The 25,197-nt window shown below is 57.2% G+C and overlaps 1 protein-coding gene across 3 annotated transcripts in view; it reads right to left on the bottom strand.

Annotated features, from left to right (window-relative positions):
* The window catches only part of CFAP99 (cilia and flagella associated protein 99), a 47,944-nt gene that overhangs the window by 16,019 nt on the left and 6,728 nt on the right, over positions 1-25,197 (bottom strand). The window contains exons 2-11 of one of the 3 annotated variants that reach the window (XM_044767959.2): positions 23,903-24,029; positions 13,954-14,098; positions 12,610-12,704; positions 8,382-8,494; positions 6,386-6,563; positions 2,809-2,889; positions 2,499-2,573; positions 1,436-1,507; positions 1,112-1,203; positions 232-436 (exon numbers count right to left, since the gene is read on the bottom strand). In XM_044767959.2, coding sequence (XP_044623894.2) covers positions 232-436; positions 1,112-1,203; positions 1,436-1,507; positions 2,499-2,573; positions 2,809-2,889; positions 6,386-6,563; positions 8,382-8,494; positions 12,610-12,704; positions 13,954-14,098; positions 23,903-24,013 — 1,167 coding nt within the window. In that variant the 5' untranslated portion in view covers positions 24,014-24,029. Of the gene's footprint in view, positions 1-231; positions 437-1,111; positions 1,204-1,435; positions 1,508-2,498; positions 2,574-2,808; positions 2,890-6,385; positions 6,564-8,381; positions 8,495-12,609; positions 12,705-13,953; positions 14,099-21,248; positions 23,630-23,902; positions 24,030-25,197 lie in introns of those variants that run through there. The other 2 variants (XM_070506396.1, XM_070506395.1) reach the window with 2 other exon arrangements.

Below are 25,197 nucleotides of genomic sequence, written 5' to 3' on the forward strand. Positions count from 1 at the left end.
AGATAGTCCAATCAGACCAGCTGACTCGAAACACCTCCAGAACCCCCACCTGTTGTGGTGGGGACAGAGAAACCACGGGCACTCTATGCGTCTTAGGAGGAAATGAGCCGGGTCAGCTGACCACAGGAGTGTCCAGGCCCATGGCCAGCCATAGGCCCACAGCTCCTGGGGGTGAGACAGGAAAGCCAGTTGGCCCCCAGGCCCCCAGCCGCTCCCACATGGCCGTGTCACCTCCTCCTTCTTCTGGTTGGCCTTCTGCTTGTTCTCCTGCATGAGGTGCTGCCGGGCCAGGATGGCCTCCTCATGGCTGAGCTTCCCCTGCAGCCTCCGGCACTCGCCTGCAGCCAGCTGCTCTTCCCGGTCCTTTGCCTGCATCCTCTTCTGCCACTCGAGGAACTCAGAGAAGTCCCCGGCCCCATCCACAAGCTGATCCACTCTGGGGAAACAGGGAAAGAGGTGAGGCTGGCTTTCTCCTGTGATCAGGGCCTGCGCTGGCCACCAGGAGGCCACAGGTTCACAGGCACGGGCTGCTCTTTACTAAACACTAGCCATATCACCCACCCACTCACTGTTCACCTGTCCCTGTCCTGTGCAGCCACCCTTCAGCCATGTCTTCCTGCCCCTCCCTTCATCCACTTGTTTATCTACTCACCCATCTGCCATCCACCTGCCCACCCACTTGTCCATATGCCACCCCCCAGCCCACCTGTCTGTCCATTCACCATCCCTCTGTCCATCTATCTGTCTCTCATCCATCTGGTGAGCCACCCAAGCTCCCACCCACAGCCCAAGTCATGGTCCCAGCAGAGGGGTCTACAGCCCTGGTGGTCCAGGGGAGGGGGCAACAGGAAGGGGCTGGGGGAGGAGGTGACCTCTGAGGGAGTGGGCCAGGTTTCTGCTAAGCCTCCTCCTGCCCAGTCTACCTCCTTCACTGAGCAGAGATTATCATCCGAGGATGCAGCTGCCACCCTCACGCTGGCCCCACCACCTGCAGGACCACAGCCTCCAGGCCCCCATCTTGTGCTCTGCCTGTCAACCTCCTCTCCTCCCAGAATAGCCAGTGCCTGCATCCCCTCCTCTGAAGGGGAGGCCGAGGAGCTGCCGCCCCCACCTCTGCAGCTCTTTCTCCACCTGCCGCTGGTATAAGGCCCCTTCTCGCAGGATGGCCGCAGTGTTCAGCTTGACTGGGACGTCGTCGTTAGGCTGCAGGAGAGAGGGGGCGCCGGCTGTGATGAGGTGTGAGGGGAGCCTTGAGAGCAGCAAGCATCCCGCTGCCCAGGTACTTCCCTCTGCCTCAGGGTTGGGCCGTCCTCGGGCCTCCAGCTCCAGCCATCCAAGCCCTGGGGGCACAGCAGGCGGGGAGGTGGGTGCCCAGGGAGAGGCACCTGGAACCGACACCCTGTGCCCACCCTGATTGGTCAGGAGCACCCCTCACCTTGTAGAAGGTCAGCTTGGGAGTCTTGAGGATTCGGGGTCCGAATTGGAGCCTCGGCTGCTTCTTGGAGTCCTGCAGGAATCAGGACCTGGCACCTGGGCCCGCGAGGTGCCCACAAACACACCCTGGGTGAACAGTGGGCCCAGCGCCCCTGGGAGGCCCGGCCCACTCCCCTATGTCCTAACTCCAGCTGCCCATCTGCATGTTTCCCTCCAGCCCACCCCTGAACACGGGTCCCCCCAGGGCAGCACCTCTGTCCTCCACTGCCCTCCCAAGCCTTGTGGGGGTGTTGGGTCACCCAGGCAGGGGCAGGGAAGGTGCATGGCCTGCAGGGCCTGAGGACAGCAGTTCCCAGCCAGGGCGGCTTGGCCATGGAGCTTAGGGTCCATTTCCCAAGCTGCCCCTGGGGCTGGCCCCCATGACCTCTCCTAGGCTGCTCCTCGAGTCTGTCTGCTCCCTGCCCAGCCTGCTGCTGCTCTTTGACACCCCTAGGGTGGGCACCACAGCCACAGTGGGGGGAACAGCTGGTAAAGGTCATCCCCACAGGAACTCAGCCATACCCTGCCCTGGAGGCATGCCACTCGGAGGGGTGCCCACTCCCCCGGCCTGCTCCAGCTGCTTGGGGGGACCCATCTCTGTCCTGTCCAACCGCCACCCGGGTGGGCCATGGTGGGGAGGGCGGGGGCGGGCCCAGCTCCACCTGAGCAAGTGTCCACAGAGAACGAGCTTCCTTTTCCTGTTCCCTTCACCTTCTCTTTGTTGACAAACATAGCTTGGGTTTTTTCTTACAGAAATGTTAAACGCTCTGTAAGGAAAATCCGGAAATATCCAGAAAGAGCGACGAAGATGCTTTCTCCAGTGGTTCTGGAGGTGCGTCTACACCCACCCGCTGGGCCTGCACTCAGCCTGGCTTGAGGAGCACGTCCCAGCGGCACGGGGAACCAGGTCTTCCAGGGCTGGCTGGGAAAGGCTCCACGCTAACATGGCGCTGGGGGGACTCCTCTCTGACGTGAGAAAATGCCACCATCAAGACTGGCCCAGGGCATGGAGGGCTGGGCATTACCTGCACCAGGGGCTCCCCGCGGGACCTGGGCACCGCACACCGCATCTCCTCCATGTTTGCCCTCAGCAGCAGCTCCTGCGAGCAGCAACAAGTGGCTCTGGCCCCACCGGCCACCACCCAGGGTCCTTGGGCTGGGCGGGGGTGGGATGAAGACGCAGACCAGCTCCCCACTCTTCCTCCTTCTCCCCCTCCCCCCTCCCTTCTTCTTCTTTCCCCACCTCTCCCCCTTCTTCCCCTTCTCCTCCCTTTTACATACCTCCCCCACACAGCAGGCCTTTAGGAAGGCAGGGGTCATGTATGTCTCACTCACCTCAGCTTTCCGGCGATTATATCTCTTGGTTATCTCCAGCAGCTGCTGCTCCTTGGGCAGCTGGTAGGTGCTTCTGGGAACCTGGTGGGGTGGCGCAAGGAAGAGCCTGTGGTCAGCAGTGCCATCTGGAGGGGCGTGTAGAAGTCCTGGGCTGGTGGCCGGCTGTGGGTGGGTGAAGGGCGGGTGGGGCCTGCATGAGGACAAGCAAACTGGAAGGGAAGCCACTGGGCTCTAACTGGGGCCTGCTGGGTGTTGGCAGTCATCTGGGGGAGGGAGGGAAGGATGTCAGGCTAGCAGCAAGAAGGAAGCGGGCCAAGCACAGGGCCCAGGCCAACCGGACACTGGAGGGACAAGCAGAAGAAGACTGACTGGGCAGGGCATGGAGGAGGAGTGGCTGGATGGCAGGTGAGGCTGGGAGAGTTTCGTGGACCCCAGAAAAGTGCGCTGCTGGTGAAGGGGAGGGCCCACAGCATCAACACTGCAGAGACCAGGGCGGCCTGAGAAGCATCCACTGGGTCCAGTCACAGAGGACCCTTGGTGACCCGGAGGGAGCGGTGTCTGTGGGGGGGCCGGGCAGAGCCAGCCTGGAAAACTCTCCACACTCCTTACTCCGTGTCCTCTCCTCTGCGCGTCTAACACGCGTTGGAAACTCACCACGTCCAAACCCGAAACCCTATCTGCCCGAACGCTCTCCCCTCCCCCAGCCTCACTGACCCTGACAGCTGTCCATTCCTGGCCCGTGTCCAGGCCTCTCGGTCCTCCTCGGTGCCCTCCTTGGCACCTCTGTCTCTCATACCCACATCCATCTTCAAAGCTGCCCACCTGCTTCAAGACATCTCCAAAAACCACTGCTCACCACCCTCCTCTGCTACTGCAGCCAGAGGGACCCTATGATCCCACCTTGGCGCCTGTCCTGTCTTTCTGCTTCCTCAGTACCTGCCATTCCATCCCCTCCTTCCCTTCCTCGCTCCATTCCAGCCCCTCCTGGCTGGACTCAAACACTTGGGAGAGGGAGGGCACTGCCCCAGGGCCTTTGTACATGTTTTGCTCTGTCTAGAATGCTCTTCCTCCAGACAAACACATGAGTCACTTGCTCACTTCTTCTAGTTCTTTACCCCACAGGACTTCTCAGTGGTCTTTCCTGGCCACGCTATCCAGAATTGCAACCCTTCCAATGCTTCCTATCCCTTTTCCCTGATTTATATTTTCTTTCTTTTTTTTTTTTTTTGAGGAAGATTAGCCCTGAGCTAACATCTGCTGCCAATCCTCCTCTTTTTGCTGAGGAAGACTAGCCCTGAGCTAACATCCGTGCCCATCTTCCTCTACTTTATATGTGGGACACCTACCACAGCATGGCTTTTGCCAAGCACTGCCATATCTGCACCAGGGATCCAAATGGGCGAACCTCAGGCCGCCGAAGCGGAACGTGTGCAATTAACCACTGTGCCACCAGGCTAGCCCCAAGAATTATATTTTCTTCTCAGCATTTATCACCAACTACCACACTATACATTTCACTTATCCTGTTTTTTCTCTTAGTCCCCTATTGGAATGCATGCTCCATGAAGGCATAGTGCCTGGCACATACCAGACATTCTATAAATATCTGTTGAATGAGTGAATTGGAGTCGGCCTGCAATCCAAGGGGGGAAGAGGGTCCTGGGCATGGAGCAGGGCAGGGAGGGTAGAGGGAACGAGCCTGTGGTTCCAGCACAGCCACCTCTGGACCTCAGGGGAGGTGACTGTCCATCAACATCTCACAGCAAGTGCTGAGAGGCACACAGCTAAGGAGCAGGGCAGGGCATGGTAGGGGCTGGGCAGGGGCCAGGCAGAGGCAGAGAGAGATACAGCTGGTAGGATGACCTGAGATAAACCCACAAAGTCCTGAGGAGCTGAGGTCCAAAACCACTAAGATCCTCCAGATCTACAGATGGGATAACTGTGGGGTGGCTCAACAACGAGGCTCCTGACCATCAGTCCATCCCTAATCTGTCTGTCCATCTATCCTATCATCTGTCCACCCACCCACCATCCATCCACCCATCCATCATCTACCCATCCATCATCCATCCACCCACTCATCCATCCATCTGTCCATCCATCATCTGTCTGTCCACCTGCCTATTGTTCATTCATCTGATTATCCATCCATCCACCTATCCACCAACCACCCATCTTCTACCCATTCATCATCCATTTACCCACCCACCCATCCATCCATCATCCACCATCCATCCACCCATCCGTCTATCCATCCACTCACCCACCTATCATCCTTCCACCCATCCATCCACCCATTCATTCAACAGATATTTACCAAAGGTCTGTTCTGAGCCAGGACTGTGCCAGGCATTTGGAATATGGGACAAATAAGATGGATGAGGTCTAGTAAAGGAGACAGTTAATAAACAGACCCCCAAATTACCAAACAACTATAAAATCTAATCGATGCTATGAAGAAAAGAAGCTGGAGTCAATGAGAAGGAAATTAAGTGAAGGACCTGATCTAGGTGAGGGGTTCATGGAAAGCATCGCTGGAAAGAGAAACTGTAATGAGATCTGAAGGGTAGTGGGAGTAGACTGGGACCCTGGGACCTCTATCACCATCCCCTTACCCTCTGTATAGTCCTTAGTTCTGCTGGGGAACCAGATTAGTTCTGGGAAGCTGAGTCTGCCACAGGTGCTCAGGGTAGAGCCCATGACCAGTCAGAACATTGCACCCCTAGTCACGCTGATCAGTTCAAGCGTAGGACTGACACTTAAGCTAGTCTAATCATACTTTCACAGAATTCTTGGCCCTAGATAGCCTCTCCTGCCCTGGACAGTGTAGAATGTGGTTGTGAGGCCTAGATGTTTTGCGACAATGAAGGAAGTTAGCCCAGAGATAAAGTTGACCCACAGAGGGGACTAGGGTAGAGAGAGTCACAGAGAAGCTGAGCTGGAACACCGATCAAACAATGCCTGAAGCCTATCCTACCTGAGCCAAGAGTCAGCCAGTTCTCTATTGTCAGCCCCTTCTCTAGGCCATATTGAGCTGATTTTTCCTGTTACTTGCAATACAAAGCATCCTGACTGACAGGAGAAGTCAGCAAGGCAGGGAGAGGGAAAGAGAGAGGAAGAGGCTCCAGGTGGACGGGATAGATGCGCAGAGGCCCTGAGGTGAGGACAGGCCACACAGACAGACATTATTGCCTGCCCACTGCCTGAAGAGCATAGAAGAGTATACTGTGATCTACACATGCACTATTTGACAGGGAGGGAGCAGAACGTTGCAACAGGATTAAAAGTGGGCTTCAAGCGCCAATTCCAGACAGTTCTCAGCCCCATGGCCCAAGAGCTTCACTCCATGCCTACTGACCAGACCTCTGTATGTGGAGTACAGGAACCCACTGGGCAGGCTCTGGGTCAGCTGGGCTTCCCTCTCTGTGGGATGTGGTGGGGTTGGGTGGGTCATTGAATGTTCCAGGTCTGGTCCAGTGCACCCTTGGCCCTGAGAAGAACCCAGCCCCCTGGTGGCCCACACAGTCCACTCTTCTGGCCTGGACAGCTCGTGCCCACCGTGAATGCCTGCACTTACTGGTCTTGGCTTGGCCAGGATGGGGACTCGCTCTGGCACTGGAATGCCACGGGGTCTGGGGGCACTCAGATTGAACTCCTTGGGCTCTGTGACCTTGGCCTTGGTCTTTGGAAGAGAGGGGTGATTGGCCAGCATCCTCTCCAGCTGGCTGATCAGCTCCTGGACCTTCGGCTGCCATCTTGAAGGTAAAGGTGGGAGAAACTGCTTAGGGTCACTTCCTAAGGAGGTTGACAAGGAGATGGCCCTTGGGATCTGAAGGGTCTACCTCAGGGTGGGGGTGATAATGGAGCCAACAGCTGCTCTTCCCTGAGTGCCTACTACTATGCAGGCACTGTGCCAGCCACGCCCCAGAGCCGCAGTGCCAGCGTTCCCCCAGGACAGGAAAGGAAAGGCCCAGCGGCCCCCTTGTGCCAGGTGAGTGGGGAGCTGGGAGGATGGGGACAGGGCAGATCCCCACTGCAGGAATCCAGGGGGCTCTAAGGATGAGCAGCAGCTGGGGCGTGGAGCTAACCTGGGCCCAAGCAGATGGCACAGGGGAAGGAAGCCAGGAGCAGGAAGGAAGCTGGCGATTCAAGAGGAACGTTCCTGGAGCTGCACTGTTGGTAACAGGTGGGAAAGGAGCTGCGGGAGTGGGGTGGGGCGGGGGCAGAGACTCAGGGCGAGGGTGCCCTGGAGCAGGGGTTTGAAAAGGGCCCTGTAGGCCTGCCCCAAGGTCTGGGGCCCCCTTTCATACCTCCACACACTTTCAGGCACAGCCCACCATCACCAACCTGGCCAGTGTCCCCTCCCATGGAGCTCCTCGGGCGGCAGACAGCATGGTTTGAAAGCTCCTGCCCTACTTGAGGACCATGGCCACCAGAGGGAGGAAGGGCGTGTCTGAGGGCCATTGGGGAGTGGGGGTCTCAGGAGGCACAGGTGAGGGAAGGGCCAGGTCTGTGATGGGGCTGGTCCCAGAGCGGGCAGGCAAAGGCTGAATATGGGAGTGGTGCAGTGGGAGGCAGGGCACCCTGGAACCAGGCTGAGCAGTCGCCCAGAGGTAGCTCTCAGGGCCCTGCCGGCCCAGGCCATTGGTGGCAGCCCTGTGGACGTCAGTGAGTCTAGCCTGGCTGGGACTGAGGACTTCCCTCCGGTGAATGGGCAGCTCCAGGGGACACCCCACTGCCAGGGGCCAGGGCCTCCTTTCCCACAAGAGGGGCTTCTATCTTCTCTGGGCCTCTGGGTCTCACTGCTGGCACCTAAGCAGTCTGCTTGTGCCAGAACAGTCCATCTATCTGTCCCCAGGAAGGTAAGGTGGATCCCCCCAGCCCTATCAGGAGGGAAACAGCTGAGGGCAGTGGCACCCTGGCTCCCGCTCCATGGAGGCCAAGGGCAGCGCCGTGCCACTGGACTGGTCCTTCTGCCTGTGGGTCCTGGCCTGCACCAGCGAAACCAGCGTTTGCCTAAGCCTGCCATGGGAGCAAGGGCAGCAAGGGCAGCTTTGGGGTGACAGGCCCAGGAGGGGTGCCCTGCGGGACACCAGGGAGAAACGTAGGCCTGAATCCACCGGGAGCTGCGCTGCCAGCTTCCTCAGCTCCCTGCCCGCCCTCGCCCCTGCACTCTGGGATCTGCAGCGAGGCCAGGGGCAGGACGGGAGTCCCGCAGGGTCCCTGCAGGGTCCCAGCAAGGCTGGGGGCATCGTCACAGCCCCCTTCTCAGCCGGTGGCTCCAGAGCAGAAGGGACCGGCCATTGCCCTACTGACCTGGCTGGTCCTAAAACCACCTCTGGCCGTCAGGCCTCCCGGCCATTAGCCAGCTGCCCACTGTGGAGGTCAGCCTGGGTCTCTGGGTCAGATGCCAGACAATGTCCTGCTTTTACCCAACGGGCCAAGGCTCCTCCGAACCTCCTCACCCCAACGCGGAGCAGTTACCAGCCCCTCATGGGGCCCCTATGAGCAAGAAGGGGAACCAGCGGAGGCACCTGGGAGTGGGTTGCAGGGATGCCCCCAGCCTGGCCCACCTCATCAGGGGATCGATCCAGTTCTCCTTCACATAGGCTATCTCGTAGACGAGGCTCCACTCGTCCTTGATCCATGAGCACAGGTTTAAGGGGTTGAAGAAGAACCTGAGAAACTGAGGGAGAAGTGAGAGCTGGGGATGGGGAGGGCATCGGGGCCAGAACAACCCCCGCCTAGTGAAGCCCCCCATGCCCCCCACTCTGGAGGAGCTACCTCTCACATAGGGGCTTCTGCTCATGGTATCTGGGCGTTGGGGCAGCCCGCCCTAGTCCTAGATGTGCCCCAGCCCAGCAGGGCATGTCCTCACTGGTGAGGTCCAGCTCCCCAGGACCTAGAAGGCCCACACCCCACTTTCAGAAAGTTCTTGGTGGGGACAGATGTCAGCTGTCTGCCTCTCCAAACCCCCACCCCACAGGATCTGGAATTCCAAGAATGGAATTGCACCATTTTCTGCAACCTGCCCCCCTTGCCCAGGGCAGTGCCAGTGGGTGGGCCTGGGGAGGTGACCTGTCCACCGAGCCCTTTGCAACTGTTGGCTGGTCCCAGCATTGGGATTGAGACCGTTTTCCTTGGGCAGAGCCTGGCGTGGTGCCCCATGGGGCAGATCCTGGTATACCCTTGAGATAGCCCAGAACAGCAGGGATTTCCAGCAGCCGCGGGCTTCTGAAGGCTATTTCCTAGCTCCTGGCCCTCAAGCCTAACAGATTTGGTTCCAGAAGAAACAGGACCAGTTTAGCTACCCAGTGGAGGCCGCCCACCTCGGGAAGTTGGAGGCACACTTCCAGAGTGGGGCTGGCAGTCAGCTGGGGTGGCTGTGGCCCCAGGAGGTGGCCCCCTGCACAGCTGGGACAAGACTCAGGCCCGCAACCCTGATCAAGGGGCAGCCATGCCCAGAGCCCCCTGGGTGGGCTGCTGTGGGGGGCTGTCTACCAAGCTGAAACCACATCCAGCTTGGAGGGCCTTGTCCAGTCAAGGGGACCACTGCAGACCACTCAATCCAGGCTCCCCCAAAACAACGGGAAGGGGTGGCCTTGGGCTCTGGGGCTGCCGCAGACCACTGCGCCTGGGACTCCACAGTGAACTCAGTGTCTGAGTGAGGGGGTAGCAGTGGACAAGGGCAGGGCCTCTGGTGGCCACTGCTGCCTCCCCAGTGGGGCCACCACCCCTGGCAGCCACGTCCTCACCTCCGACCTCCCCTCAGGCCTCCACTCGCTTCTTCAAGTAGCAGCCTCTAGGTGTCCTTCTAGAGCCTTCCACAGCTTCCCCACTTGGCAGCCTGGCCCCTGCCCACCCACTACTCCCCATCCCAGGGGTCTCCCACCTCCCCTGTTCCACAGAGGCCTCCTCAGTCCCCCACCCGTGGCTGCAGTCTGTCACCTCTCTCGCTTCTCCCTATTTCATCTCCATCTTGCAACCCTGCTACCACTTCCTGTCTGAAAGAGGCAGTCGAACCCCTGCAGCTGGGCACTGGGGTCTCTACTCCCTTCCTCCCCATCCACTGCTACTTGGCACATCCCTTCATCCCCAACCCCCCCATCCTCCCACTCAGCATCTCACCTGGTCTGTTGCCCCCACCTAGGGACATAGCCCTCCCCTGCCATGGACCAGGCTCTCCAAAATGAGGCCACCATTCTCACTGGGCATGTAGGGGTCAGCCCTAGCAGGGAACGTGCTGGAACAGTGTTCTGAAATGGGTTATCTGGCCATCTGGAGAATTCCAACACGTAAGCCCCGCTCCAGGTGCCGTCCTAGGGCCATCCCCCCCTGAGTGACAGACCAGCTTCTGCCACATACAGCACCATCTCCTGTGGAGACCATGACTGAGGCCACCTGCTAACCAGCCTAGGCATGCCATGCTCATGGTGACCACAGCGGTGACAGTGAAGCCAGGTACTTGAGGGTTACTGCAAATATTTCATAAGAACATGGTTACCCTCCGACCTTGTTCCCAACACAGACACAGATGAAAAGAAGTTAACAAATAACCTTAGTCCCCATTAGATGTGTTTGTTGAGTCCAAATGCTTCCTTCACGACTGGTGCACAATTATAGCTTGCTAACTTGTTTTCTTGTCTAACCAAAGGGGTGACTCAGCATTTGCAAGGATTTATGAGCTTGTTTTGCAGAGGGAAAAAGAATGCCTTAAGGAAGTTATGGCCACCAGATGACCAGGCCCCAGCTGTTGCTGACGCCAAGAGGTCTGGTTGCTCAAGGTCTTATCTGGAGTGAAAGAAACACGGACTTCCCCTTTGTTTCCCTGAAACTCCACATCCCAAACCCCTTAGCTCTATAAAGATCCCGTTTCCTTCTTTTGTTGAAAGGATCTGAGAGAACTTACTCTCCTGCCTTCTTGTTTTGGTCAATTTGGACAAGTCTTTCCCTACCTCCAAGTGTCGATGTCTCAGTGATTGGCTCACTGCACATGGGGCATGGGCCTGACATTAAGACATTCAGTATCAACAGCACCGCAGGTGGGGTGTGGGGGCTTCCCTGGAGAGGTCACAGGGCAGCCATCCTGTCCCCAGCAGCTTGCTCCCTGTTTTTGAGGCCCAGGCTGACCTCTTCCCTGGAGCCCCAAGGCAGGTGGACTCTAATAGGACTGGTATCGCCCAGCGGGGCCTGGGGTGTGGGCCAAGAAGAGAAGGCCCTGCACAGGGTGCCCCCGACCCCAGCTCCCAGCTCCCTTGGGAGTTTGTTTGGGCCATTTCCACGAATCTCCTTCCAGAAATTCTCCAGGGAGGTAAATGCCCAGGCACCTGCACTGGTGGCACTGCACCAGCCACGTGCGGCCAGCATGCCAAGCGTCTGTCCTGGGTCTTCAGTGCAGGGGGCCCACAGGGATCCCGTGCCGCCCCCTCCAAGCTCTGCAGGCTCAGGTTGGTCCAGGGCCAGCTCCACCACTGTGGAACCTAGTGCAAGATGACACGTTCACCTTGTTGAACAATTAAGAAGAATTTCGAGACTCTGACAGCAGAGCAGAAACCAAGTGCAGGCCCTCTGAGCCTGGGAACTGGCCCCGGGGTGCTCTACAAACATCTCTCAGAAAGTGCCGTTAGGTTTGCTTCTTTTTCATAAAAATGAAGCCCTTGCTTAAGAGAACTATGCAAATATTTATCCACTGTGAATCGCTTATGTTTATACGTAGAGAGGAAAACATGTAATTAAACATGAAACCCTGCCTCGGGTCAGCACTTCCTCTCATCTCACTGGCTAGGCGGCTGAGGTGCCGTGTGAGTCGCCAGTCCTAAATCTCTGGGGGCTGTGGTCCTGGCGGGGGTCACCGCTCCAGGCCTCCCTTCCCCAGGCACAGGGAGTGGGAAGGCTTCCACCCCCACCCCCACCTGAACTACCTCTGCAGAGCTTGCTGCTTCCTTCCAGAGAGGCCCTGAAATGCTCCTGGAGTCTGAGATGTTCGCCCCTCTTCTCCAGGGACTGGCTGTCCCAGTCTGGTGACTGTTCCCCAAGCCGAGTAAGGAGGAACAAGCCAGCTGTTAAAAGCCTGGTCCAAGAACCAGCTTTGCTACTCAATTGCTGTGTGACATTGGGCAAGTTACCGAACCTCTCTGTGCCTGCTTCCTCAACTGTAGGATGAATGCCACATCTGGTTATTGTGAGGATGAAGCAAGAACTACTCACAGAGGATGCCTGGCCCACAGCCAATGCTCTGTGGGAGCTGGCAGGCAGAGAGCAGCCGGCCTCAGGCTTAGACCTCACGGTCTTGCTGGCCCTGAGGCCTGGGTGTCCCAGCTTTCTACACAAGTAAACAGGCAGCCACAGGAGTGGCGCCGGGGCAGCACAGGGGGGCAGGCTCCCACAGGCTACCCGTGAAGGGGGCCAATCTTCAGGACCAGCTCAGGACCTGCTCCCTCAGCCCCCCTGAAGCTGCACAGCCCCCTTGGAGGAAGGAGAGGCTGCCCCGGGCCTGGAGTTTGGTCATGAGTCAGAGGGGCCCGAGAAGGTTCCGGAGGCCAAGACTGCTGTCCCCACTAGTAGCTAACATGCAGCAGTCACCACCCACGGGGCCATGAGGACCAGGAACCACATTCCCCAGGACAAGAAGAGCACATGTGCAGCATGACAGGGTATCCATTTGTTTTAAACACAGAATAAACCCAGCAGAGTTTCTTTCCTTGAAATGAGTCAGAAACATGGGAGGTCAGTGCCAGATGGGACAGACCCTTGACCTTTGGTTTAAGAACCGAAGTTGGGGCGGGTGGAGCGTTGGCTCACCTTGCACATCTTGTCGAGGGGCTGGGACTTGATGATGTTACAGAAGAGCTGGAAGCCGAGCTCGTCCAGCTGGAAGGTGGCCAGGTAGCAGATCACTAAGGAAACAGGGTGGCAGGAGTCGGGGACGAGGGGACACTGGGGTCTCCTCCCGCGGAGGAGTGTTTGATCTTGTGGGAGTCAGCCAGAGGCTAGGAGCCCGACAGGACCCAGAGCTGAGGCCCCACCGTCAGGGCATATAACACAGGCTTCATCTGGCGCCCACGTGAAAATGACCCTGATCTGACAGTATGCACGACATCGCCTCACACGAGTGGGAACCTCTGTGGCTTCAAAGCACTCCCACACATGTGATCTCATCTGACACGTTCTCAGAAATTCTGGAAGCTCCCTGGCTACAGGGAAACCATTCTGGATCTCAGTTTGTTAATTCTGAGGGACTAAATCGCGTCAAGCCAACTGGAACGGGACTGTCCCTGAGCTGGGTGTGTCCTTTGAGGCAGGGACTGTACGCCAACTGGTGTGTGGGCCAAGGATGCGCTGCTGACCGTGAAACCCGAGCTGAGTGGCGAGGGGGCGCGGGGTCAGGAGCCCGCTCTGGACTCACTATCAGGCCACCCAGCCTGGCCGCTGAGCACCCTGCAGTCCCCTCCCTCTCCTCTCCTGGTCAGGGGCGCGGAGGCCTAGTGTAGGGTGCAGGGGCTGGGCCAACCCCCCCCGTGGAGGCACTGACCACTCTGCCCGCAAGGGTCACCACACCCCACGAAAGCAGATGGCCTGCAGGAGGCCCACACAGAGACATCTCCTCATACTGAATCCCCCTCGGGACAGTCCAGACCAGGCCACAAGGCCGGGTCTGCCCGCAGTCCTCAGGACTGGGGGGTCAGGAACTCAGCTGATGATAGAGGCTCGTCATTTCACCCAGCTGACCTCCGGGGGGCTTTCTCTCTCTCAGTCTGGCAGGGCCTCCATCAGGGGCCGGAAGCTGGGGGCCCGGGCAGCAAGGCCCGAGGGCTGTCCCCTGGAGCCTGGCCTTCAGGCTCCCTTCCCATGCATGTGAGGTGGGAAAACATACCAGCTGGTCCACCCACTCACGGGGCAGCCGTGAGGATCAAGTGGGGTGAGGGGCGGGCAAGGCCTCTGGGGAGCAGAGGGCCACAGGACCCCTGGAGCGGTGCCCTGCACTGGCCCAGGAGCCAGGTCTGTGGCCCTCGGAGTATGTTGTCACTGCTGCCCAGGCTGCGGCTGACAGCGTCCGCGCCCTCCTCACCTCCAGGAGGTGAGGGCAGTGGGCCTGGCCCACGAGACGCATGGGGTCCCTGACTGCTGGCTAGGACGGCCACCTACCCTCGAAGAGGCTGTAGTCGGCCCACAGGCAGAGCCGGCCATCCCGCACGTAGAAGGCGTCCACCACGATGGTCAGCAGCCTCTGGTACTGGAGGCACCCGGACAGAACCTCCAGAACGAACGCCTGTGTCTGGGCGCTCAGAGTCTGCAAGAGAAACAGTCCGAGGGGGGAGCACCGGGCAGGGCCAGGGGAGAGGGAAGCAGCCTCCAGCTGTGGACGCTCGAGGCCCCTGCTGGGTTGAAAACATGGTACAAGGGCTGGACACAGGCCCCCCTGACGTGCTGGGGATGAGCTCAGGAGCGCCCCCTTCCGGAGCAGCCGGCAGGGCCAGGGGCAGTGTGACCTGGCAGGTCCACCCCCAGGAATCAGTCCCACAGGTTCTTCTGTGCACTGACAGCAAGATGGGGACAAAGACAGAAACAAATACAGACAGCGAGGAGGCATTGAAAAGAACACCACAAAGGACAAATCCTGTGTGATTCCACTTACATAAGATTCCAGAGGAGTCAAATCCACAGAGACAGAAAGCGGAGCAGGGGCCAGGGGCTGGGGAGGGGCAGTTGGTGTTTGATGGGCACAGAGTTTCAATTTGGGAAGAAGAGCAAGTTCTGGAGATGGAAGGTGGTGAAGGTTTCACATCAACGTGAACACACTTAATGCCACCGAACTGTGCGCATAAGAGTAGTCAAGATGGTAAATTTTATGTCATGGGTACTGTATCACAAGGAAAAAAAAAAAGAGCAAGCTCCTATAAAGGTTTCCAAATGAATGATGAAAAAAACAACCAAAAAAATTTTTTTTAAAAAGGACAAGCAATGAAAATCTCTGGGAGAGCTTGTCGAATGTACAAAGCCAGATGGAAGGCCCCAGTAACGGGAAGAACTGGCTTTTCTCTGGGGAGGGAACTGCGTTGAGGAGACTGACTTTTCCCCATTTACCCTCTAGAACATTTTGGCGTTTGTAGCCATTGTGTGTCATGCACTACCTATTCAAAAAAATAATTCAAAAAAAAATTAGAAGAAAAAAAGAACATGTAATGTTGCCAGCATGGCAGTGAGAAAGGCTGTTGAGAACGGATGCCGTGAGGCCTCCCCGAATGCAATTTGGAAATCTGTTTCGAGAATCTTATATTTTCCATACCCTTTGATCCCCTAATTACACTTCTGGGAATCTAAGGAAACCATCCAAAATGCAGAAAATATCCACATACAAGACCTTCAGGGCAATGGTATGTGCAGGGGTGAAAATGGTAACAACCCAGATGTCAACCACAGGGACACCCTGGGTCCCATACAATCTCTCCACGTCACGGATGAGTAAGACCAGCCATTACAGCGACGCTTCTGGAAAACCTCCTATGAGATGACAAAATAGTTAACACAGTATAGAAAGGAAGTGTAGACAAGGATCCCAACAGATATAAAACGCATCAAAATAAACTCTCACCAGCAGCATCATGTAAAAGAATTTTTTTTGCCAATCTATTAGATAAATTTTAGTACACCATTATTTTATTTTGAATTTTTTATTATCAGTGAAATTTTCATACATTTACTGGACATTTATTTATATTTCTCTTCTGTGAATTATCAATTTATGTTCTTGGCTAACCTTTTTGATTGGGACAATATTTTTCTCAATCATTTTTATGAGCTCTTTATATATTAAGGTAATTAATATGGTCATTAATGTGATAGTTATTGTCCTGAGTTTGTAATTTGCCTTTTAACTTTGTGTAAAATATTTTTTGAGGTCAAATCTATCTTTTCCTTTATGATTTCTTCCCTTGTTTTCATGCTAAGAAAACCACAGAGTAATGATGTCTCCTGAGGGATCCTGGACAAGCCACAAGACCTTGTGGAACGTCCATCTCCACATGTGGGGGTGGGCCTATTTGGCTGTTGTCTTCGCAGATGGTGTCATTCCCACTGCCTTCCAGTTCCCCCTGAACCACGGGGGCTGGAAGCCTGGCAGCTGTCTTGTTCAGTGGGCTCTGCCTCCGTGGTTCTGGGCACAGCTCGATTCTGCTAATAAGATGCACTTACACGAGAGACGGGAGGGGTGAGGAAGACAATGCCCCTCTGCGGAGGTGGTAGACAACAGCCACGGGACTCGCTGGAGCATGGAGGGCACAGCACACCGGAAAGCCGGGGTTGCCCCAGACGCTGATTCCGCGCCCTTCCCATGGCTTTGAGCACAAGACGTGCTGTGTTACAGTGCTCGCTCCTTCAGGTGCCTGCACTCGCCTCCGGGCTCCTGCCCGAACCAGCCCCAACCGACACAGGGATAGCAATGCTCGCCTACTGACGACCTGCGCCCTCAGGCCGCGTGGCAGGCTCCTGCTCGTCTTCTCAACTCCTGCACGTTGGAGGTCTCGGGGCCCAGTCCTCCGGCCTCATTTCTTCGTTACTGACATTCACCCTCTGCGACCTCACCGGGCGTCAAGGCTGAAAACGTGCTGATGGAGGGTGTGCCCCCCAGGACCTCCCTCAACTCCAGAAGCTCCATCTGCTTCTGCTCCCCCTCCCACTCTGGTGTCTGGCGGGGGCTCAGCAAATGTCTGAGGCTGACCTCCTTGGCTTTGCCCAAACCTGCCCCCCCAGCCTCCCCATCTCGGCAAACACAATCCCCTGCTCCCAGTGGCTCAGACCAAACCCCACGGAGTCCTTTGTGGAGCCTCTCTTTCTCACCCACATCCCACCCATCTGCTAGGGCACCCCAGCTGCTCTCCGGCTTCTCCTCCTGCCCTTCCTCAGTCTGTTTCCAACCCCGCTGCCAAGTGATCCTTTCAAAAAGAAAGTCAGATCACGGCCATCCTCCCTCAGAACCTTCCAGAGGAAGAGTCCTTAGGAGAGCTAGCGAGGCCCTGTGTGGGCTGGCTCACCACCTGAGTCCCCACCTAACCCTGGCTCCACTCCAGCCACACTGGCCTCCCTCTGCTTCTCCAACATGCAGCCTCCGCGCTGGCTGTTCCCTCTGCCTGCAACACTTTTCCCCTCACACTTGCTCCTCCACTCCTGTTGGGTCTTTGCTCAGAAGCTCTCTAGCCCGGGGGTGTCCTTGACCACCCCTCACGGTCAGATGCTGCCTGGTGCCCTTGGCTGACACCACACACTGGTGGTTTAGTGCCCCTTCCTTGCTAGAATGTCACCTGGTGCTCAGGAGGGAGGGAAGGAACGCCCTGCCTGCACGGGAGGTTGTGGGAACCCAGCAGTGTCCCCCAGGAGTGCAGGCTGGGCACAGAGTGGGTGCTCCTCCCCTTGGAGCAAAAGAGGCCGGGGAGGGGGCGCCTCTTGCTCAGGGTCAGCTCTGGTCTCAGCAACTAGCACCTGCCTGTTTCCCTCTCAGGGTCCTCTGACCCCTGGGCTGTAGCCACACCAGAGGGCACCAGCCCCGGTCCAGCCCCAGATCCCCCTTCTAACCTGCTATATTCTGTCGAAGGAAACCCGGGGGCCCAGGGCAGGCAGGTCAGAAAGCCGTGAGTCAGCGGGGCTGGCTCGAGGATGCCCTGAGTCAGCGTGCCCGAGCTGAGGGGCATGACTTTGCAGGCTCCTGCTGGCAGCCTCCTCTGCCTCCGAGGCCCAGACAACAGCATCTCCCCTTCTCATTGATTACGTCTGCGTTTGGGAAGTGTGAGTAGGTATTTTTAATAAGGTCAGAGCCTTGAAACCACGACTGCAGGCCCTGATGCCATCAGTCCCCAGGCAAGGAGGTCAGGCAGGGCTGCATTGGACCAAGGGGTCCTGGAGGACGCAGAGCCAAGCGGTAAATGACACCCTGGCCACGTGCCAGGCTGGGCCCATGGCCAGCAGGTACTTGCTGTTGGGGAAGGTCCACCCAGCCGGTTACAGAGAGGAGACTGAGGCCCAGAGGTGACATGGGTCAGAGGGCGCTGAGTGCTGAGCCTTCCACCAGGTGCTTCTGGCTGGGCCAGCAGAGGGTTGCTGGGCCTGGGCTCGGTGGCCTCTCCCAGAGGAGGCAGTGCGAGGCCCGAATGGCACTGGAGTCGGCCCCTGACTCCAGGCCAGCCTCAGTCACCAAGGCCAGAGGGCTACGGCCGCCTAAGCCATCTCTGAGTTTCTGATACAATCTTGGGCCTTGGTCAAGTTCAGTGCTCCTGAGCCTGGGGACCCCAGCCAGATCCGAGGAGGGCAGTAAACACTCTGATGACAGTCTCATGGGCAGTCCTGGGCAGGGACTGGGCCTGTGGCACGGGAACCAGAGGCCACAAATCTGCTGCTCTTCACAGTCACTGGCTGCCTCCTACAGGAGCCACTCAGAGTTCCAAGACCCAGCTTGTCTGTGGAAGCACAGGGTTAGGGCCGAGCTAGACGAGGGTCCAGGGCAGGGAGGGGGCCTAGATGCTGATTTAATCACAGGGGCTCCTGCAAATCAGTGGTGCAAAGACTGAAGTCAGTTAGAAAAGGAGGCAAAGGAAATCGAGGCTGCTGGATGTCCACACGATCCCTTCTCCCTTTCTTCCTGCCTAACAGAAAAATGCCATCTCAGCAGTGGTGATGTGCCCAGCTAAAACTTTCCAGCCCCCTTGCTGATGGAGCCATGTGGCACATGCCTTTAATCAATGAGATTTAATGGCAAATTGCTGTGTGTGGCCTCCAAGAAAGCTCCATGAAAGTTAGGTAGATTCAGCTGGCGGCTACCTTATGTTGTTTGACTTTCTCCTCTTCTCAGCTGGGATATGGATGCAATGCTGGAGGTAGGGCAGCCATTTTGTGACTACAAGGCAAAGGTACATTCTAAGGATGGCTAAGCAGAGAGGAAGGGGAATGCATTCCTAATGGCACCACGAGCTGCTGAACCCACCCTACTCTGCCTGTCTACAGACTGCTTCTTATGTAAGCAAAGATATCTCTTAATTTCTTTAAACCACTGCTTTTCTAGATTTTGTTACAGCCAAACATTGCTTCCTAACAGATGTACGTCCAAGCAGGTAGTTCAGAAAAAGAAATACATATTGCTTCAAAACTCATGAAACTATAACAAAACAAATGCCGATTATAGCCACACCAAGTGCCTTTCCCCACCTATTTGATTGGCAAAGATAAAAACACTTGCTAGCACCCTAGCAGCCAGGCTGTAGGGGGACAAGGACCTCTACCTGCCAGGGAGAGTGTTGATACGCAGATCTCCATGGAGGGTCAACTTGCAGTCTCTACTGAAATCACGAGAATCTGTGTTTTCTGGGACTTAACTGTGGGTGTGCCCCCGTGGGTGCAGAGGACAAGTGGCCCGTCAGCCCCTTGGTGGTTTATAACAGCAAAAGACTGGGAACAACTACGAGCTCATCAGCAGAGGACGGTTACGACGATATGGCACAACCAGGCAAGAGGATGCTCATGGCTCTAAGATAAGAGTATGGAACAAACTCCACTACACCTTAGATGAAAAGAAAGTGCAGGACTGCGTGACAATGGGCCACCACCTTGTAAACATTTAAAAAATTATATATAAAAACTATGTATAACTTATATATCATTATACATAATTTTTGCATATAAAATTTATGTTATTTAAACATAATTTTTGCCAGATCGAATATCTATGCAAGACAGGCCTGGACAGTGTCTGGAAGGAGCCTAAGGACACTGGTCTCTGCTGGTTTCCTGGGAGGGCCCATATGGGAGGGAGACCCCCACTGGACACTGTTCTGAACCTTTTGGATTTTGGATCTTTGATGTCAATACATGAAGTATTTTAAAAGAATATTAAAATAAAAAATATATCCCGAGCCCGTTTTCTCTGAAACCACTGACTAGAAAAGTGAAAACAAGGCGTCCTGGGAGCTGGCCACTGCCTCCCTGCCACGCTGCCAGTCCCCCACCCAGGCCCCCACTTTCCCTGAACCTCCTGCCCAGGCCCCTTCCCCTCTCGCTGGGGCCTTTCCCCACGCCCGCCTCACCCCTGGGCTGTCAGACTGACCAGCTGCCAGGCACCTCTCCTGCCAGCCCCGCACTGACCTTTCATTCCCCTGCTCAGAACTCACCTGCCCACCTGCCCTCACCTGTGGTCTGCTCAGTGGCCCAGATCTCCTGGTCCAGCGTTCAAGGCTCTGCCCACACAGTGCCTGAACCAATGGGCCACAGGTCAGGATTCCGAGGTCTGTGGCTTGTGGAGGTCCCTCTGTCTAGGAGCCCCTTGCTCCCTTCCTCCCATCCCCCAGAGAATCTCTCTCAAAGCCAGACCCTTCTCTGAGGCCTGCTCAGACCTCGTGGACTTTCTGGACGCCCCAAGCTGCTTGCTGTGCTCATCGTGCCCCCACCTCTGTCCGGCAGGCCCGTCAATTCTCTGGATGTTCCTGTGCCCAACCTGTTCGTCCTGGCGCCTGAGCTGTTGGCCTGGAGGGGGCTCTGGGAGCGTGGGGTAGGCTGGGAGTGGTCAAAGGCAGCATCTAGGGAGTGATGCCCACCCAACACCTAAGAGGAAACGTTCATGTCCCCCATTGCGGTGCCCTAATGAAATGACACTTGTTCCAAAGTGACATTAACTGAGGGGGCAGAGCCTGGAGTACGGGGGAGGCAGGTGGAGAGCCCTTCTCATTCCTGATTCCTGCTCCCTCCCTGAGGGCCTGGCCAGGGCACAGAGGAGCTGCCCAGGCCCCTTGCTGGCAGTGTGCCTTGGTGCTGGTGTTCCTCCCCTCCCCGTGCCCTCTTCCCCAGCTCCAGGCTGCCGTCTGCCCGTCATCTGGGTCCTCTGTGATGTTCCCAGCCCTCAGACCACTTCCATTCTTCTAAAACCACTGTGGAGACTGGCATCTGGAGAGGCCCCACTCCCCACATCTCAGTGCCCCGTGTGCACAGTATGGGCCCGACTCCCCACATCTCAGTGACCCGTGTGCACAGTGGGGATGATGGAGAACTTTCTCTCAACGGTAAATGGGTCCCTGCCCCATCTACAGACCAAAATCTTCTCCCAGCAACACACATTCTCCGTGGAGAAGTGCCCTCTGGGACTGTCCCCATGGGAAGTCCCACCAGAGGGCCGGGAGGCTGCTCTGTGTGAGGTGGTCCCCGGACTTCAGTCTGGAGAGGGAGGCATCATATGCTGCCCCAAATGCACCACTCCTGGGACCTTTGCCTCACCTGACCACCTTGGGCGCCCTCCTCTCCACCTGGTCCCCAGAGCCCAGCATTTCTGCGGCAACGCTGGGTGTCCCAACCTGGCCCCTCCGTCCTTGGCCTCCCCTAGGAGGCACCCTGTCTGTATGGGTTTCAGGGGCTGCTGTTAGAAATTACCACAAACTTGGTGGCTGAAAACGACAGAAATGTATTCTCACAGTTCTGGAGGCCAGGCGTCCAGAGCCGGGGTGTCGCAGGCTTGGTTCCTTCGCGAGCGATCAGAGGGAGCGTCTGTGCCGCGTTCCTCCAGCTGCTGGTGGTGGCTGGCATTCCTCAGTGTCCACGGCTCATAGAGGCATCGTTCCAATCTCTGCCTCTGTTGTCACACAGCCTTCTTCCTATGTGTCTCTGTGTCATCACAGGGCGCTCTCCCCTCTGTGTCTGTCCAAATTTCCCTCTTCTTATAAGGACACTAGGCATTGGATGTGGGGCTCATCCTCGGTCAAGGGTGATTTCATCTGCAAAGACGGTGCTTCCAAATAAGGTCACATTCACAGGTAACTGGGGGCTAGGACTTCAACATATCTTTTTGGGGGACGCAACTGAACCGATGACCCCACCCTTCACCAGACTCTCTGCCAGTTGGTTGATGTGCTGTATAGTTTTCTTCCAGGTGGCAATCTCGGGCCTTGGCCTGACAAGAGCAGCGTATTGCACCAATTTACTGATGGCTGGGGAGAAAACGTGTTGTCCAAAGTGGGTGGGTTTCTAGGGCACCATCCTGCCTGGAGGTACGATGGACATCTGAAAGGATCTGAAAGGACCGGCGCACCTGAAGAAGCTGCCGCCTCACCACGTCAAAGGCGCCAGGCTGGCCCCCTCGGAAGGCGCAGGGCCTGCGAGTTGGGGGGTGGAGTTGGCGAGGCTGGCTCCCTGCTCACAGAAATGCACACACACAGCATGGCTCACAAGTGACGACCGGGACTCCTTTATCGTTAATAATCCATTGGTTGTGGGGAAAAAATCCTCCAACTCTTTGTTGTAACAAACCCGATTTTCTGTAATGGTTATTATCGACAAATAAAGACATTAACTCTACTATTTTTGCCGAGCTGTGGGGGAAAGGCTTGGAGGGCCTGGGGGAGCTGAGGGCAGGGACGCCGGGAAGTCTCACTGGAAACGGGAGGCGAGAGCTGCTGGGGGAGACGCAGGGCATTGGAGTCCAGAGGCCTTTCTTTTCAGGATGAGGGAAACAGCAGCAGTTGAGGCTGACGGGAAAGTGCCACAGAAGGCCGTGAGGACTCAGACAGAGGGACTGCTAGAGCCACGTCCTTGAGCAGCTGAAGGGGCGCAGGCCAGGTGGGAACGGGGTGTGCTGAGTGGCACAAGGGGTGTCCGGCAGCTGGGGGAAGAGGGACTGTGGATGGGCCTGGCCCTGGCTATTTTCATCATTTCCCCCAGATGCTTAGGGTCTCAGGGAAAGAACTGGAGAAGCGGGGTGCAGAGGTGTGGGGGAGGGGGCGCAGCCGCAGGAGTGCTGCCCTCGCCCAGCCCTTGCTGACTGCCAGGCTCCAGCTGGCGGAGACATCTTTTCCTGAAAGAAGCTGGGGGACAGGCACTGGGTAAGCTGTCCCACACCTTCTCTCTTGGGGGAGGCTCTGGTCTCTGGCACCCCAACAGCCTTTGCGTGCACTGCCCAGGGCCCTGGTCCCTGCCATAGGACAGTGACCACCCACCCTGGCCTCCTGCTGGGTTTCCTTGCTGTTGCACCACAAGGTGGCTAAGGAAGGAGGAAAAGCTCCCATCCAGCCCAAGGGAAGGTGGGTCTGTGTGCAGCCTGGGGGCACAGCAGAGGCCACAGCTGAGCAGGCAGAAACAACAGCGGAACATCCTGTAATTAATGCATTTGCTACGACAGCCCCTCCTCCCAGCGGTGCGAGTGTTCTCTCCCCACCCGAGGGCAGTGATGGTGGGCAGCAGGTTGAGGGACAATCCTGGAACGTTCCCCTGGGCACACTTGGCCTCTTCTGAATGTCTCGTCCAATGGGATGCCCCCTCCAAAGTCCTGCTCCCTGAGCACCTGCCCTCCCTGGTGGATGGACTGTGGTCAGAGCCCCAGGCAACAGGGAGGCCTCTGAGGGCTGCTGAGGCGGCCGGTGGTGCTAGAGCGAGGACAGACCTGAGCCCTCCCCACGCTCAGGGACTTCAGCCCAGGGGTCTCTCCGTATGAGCTTGAAATGGGGTGGGCCATACGGGGGAGAAAAGGACAGGGACTACCCTGGGGTGTGGGAAAAAGAGCCAGTCACTAGAGGGTGGGGCCCTTATTTCTTCCAGGGGTCGGTGGGAAGATGAAGGAGGTGGGGCTCCCATGGGCCTCAGCGCCGGTCAGCCCTGCCTCTCTGTCGGAGGCTGCTCAGTGGATAGACACAAGTATGGCATGAGTTACGGCCAAGGCAGTGCTGCCCGGTACACGGCCATGTTCCGGGGCCCAAAGACACTCTGGGGTGCCAGTCGAGGTGACTCGTGTATGCTTCCAGCTGAGGACAGTACGACCCCAAGTTACAGTGCCAATGTTCTTTGCAGAAGAGTAGTCTGATGCACATTCTGGATGCCACGAATGCCTCCTGAGGCAGAGGCGGTCCCGCCCCTGAAGGGCTCCTGTGGAAACATGGCCAGCCCCCATCATGACATTGAGTGAAATTGAGGACGTCCACCCTTTGGACAGCTAGGCATCGCGCTCAGGCCTCTCCCTGTGTAGGAGGGGAAGCAGCCGGGAGGAACGAATGTGACGTTTACTAGAAGGTAAATAGCTGCGTGACAGGTGTCACTGACTCGGCTTCCAGCCAGCCCTGAGCCACCGCCCTGAGCCTACCTGTAGGGAGGTGGACACAGTCTCCAGGAACTGCTCAGGACTGTCTTTCTCAGGGTTAAACTTGTCCAGTTGCTCAATCACAGTTTCAATGCATTTTTCGTAATAGGCCATCTTCCAGGGCGGGACCCTAAAAGCAAACAGTTACAGGTCACACCCTCCATGACCTCTGGGCTGTCAGCCTGGCAGGTGGTAGATGTGGCCGCAGGACCCTCACCAACAGTGACAGGAAGTCCACCAGGGAGCCTGGGACCTCTTGAGGTGAGTAACGCTAAATGGAAGGGGCAAATCTGGCTGGGGTAACCCTGGGCCTACTTCCTGGACTGTGTACCTGCAGGCCTCTGCTGCCTGGGGGAGCCGACCCCCGACTCACCCACAGTCCCAGCCCTCTCTGCCCTGCGCCTGGAGGTTCCATAGCTGCCCCCACAGGCCCCCCAAGCCATACAGCTCTGCACGGGTGGGAACAGCCCCTGGGGGGGTCAGGCCGGAGAGTGGAGGCACCCCATGAGCAGGCCTCTGGGCATCCCTCAGCCCAGCCGGGTTCAGTGACTGCTTACTCAGCAGGCCCTGCCCAAATGGGGCGGCAGGTCCTGCGAGGGGGTGACCTAATCACAAAAGGTTGGGCAAGAAGAATCCTCGGGTCACCAGGTTCAACACCCCCATTTTAAGGATAAAGGAACCAACAGCCAGAGCGGATGCATAGCCAGTAAGTGGCCAGGACTTGGATGGGCATTGAACATTCCAGAAAGACACCAGCTCGGGGAGACCAGCTTGGCCAGAGCCCCTCTCTGGGAGACCTTGGAAAAGCTGCTTGGGGTGGTGCTTGGACCCCAGGAACTTGTTCTAACAGATGGCCCCCAAATTGCCCTCCTAGGGAGGTGGCCAGGCCTGCCACAGCTCCCTTTCCACCCCCCTCTTGTCCCAGGCTGATGGAGCAGCTCCTGGGTGCCACCGTGCTGCTGGCCTTCCTGGGCACCAGTCATTGGCAAAGCCGGGCTGCTGGTACCCTGGGCAGCGGGGGCACCTCTCCATTCCCCACCAAGCTGGAGTGGCTCTGGATAGCAGCCCCACACCTAGACACTCCAGGCTGGAGACCAAGTGAAAAAACAGAAGCTACACTGACACTGGGGATCCCCAGTGAGAGGGCCAATCCCAGTCCATCCTGGTCCCCCCATCACTTTAAAGAGAATGAGGGGCAAATGCCACCAGACACTTGAGAAAGGCTCTGACACAAAACACTGCAAGGACACAAAACCAGCAGGACAGGAGGCAGGAGAAAGCAGACAATGTCAAGGCAG

Source organism: Equus asinus, chromosome 3 (assembly GCF_041296235.1).
Source record: "Equus asinus isolate D_3611 breed Donkey chromosome 3, EquAss-T2T_v2, whole genome shotgun sequence".
NCBI classification, from domain to species: Eukaryota; Metazoa; Chordata; class Mammalia; order Perissodactyla; family Equidae; genus Equus; species Equus asinus.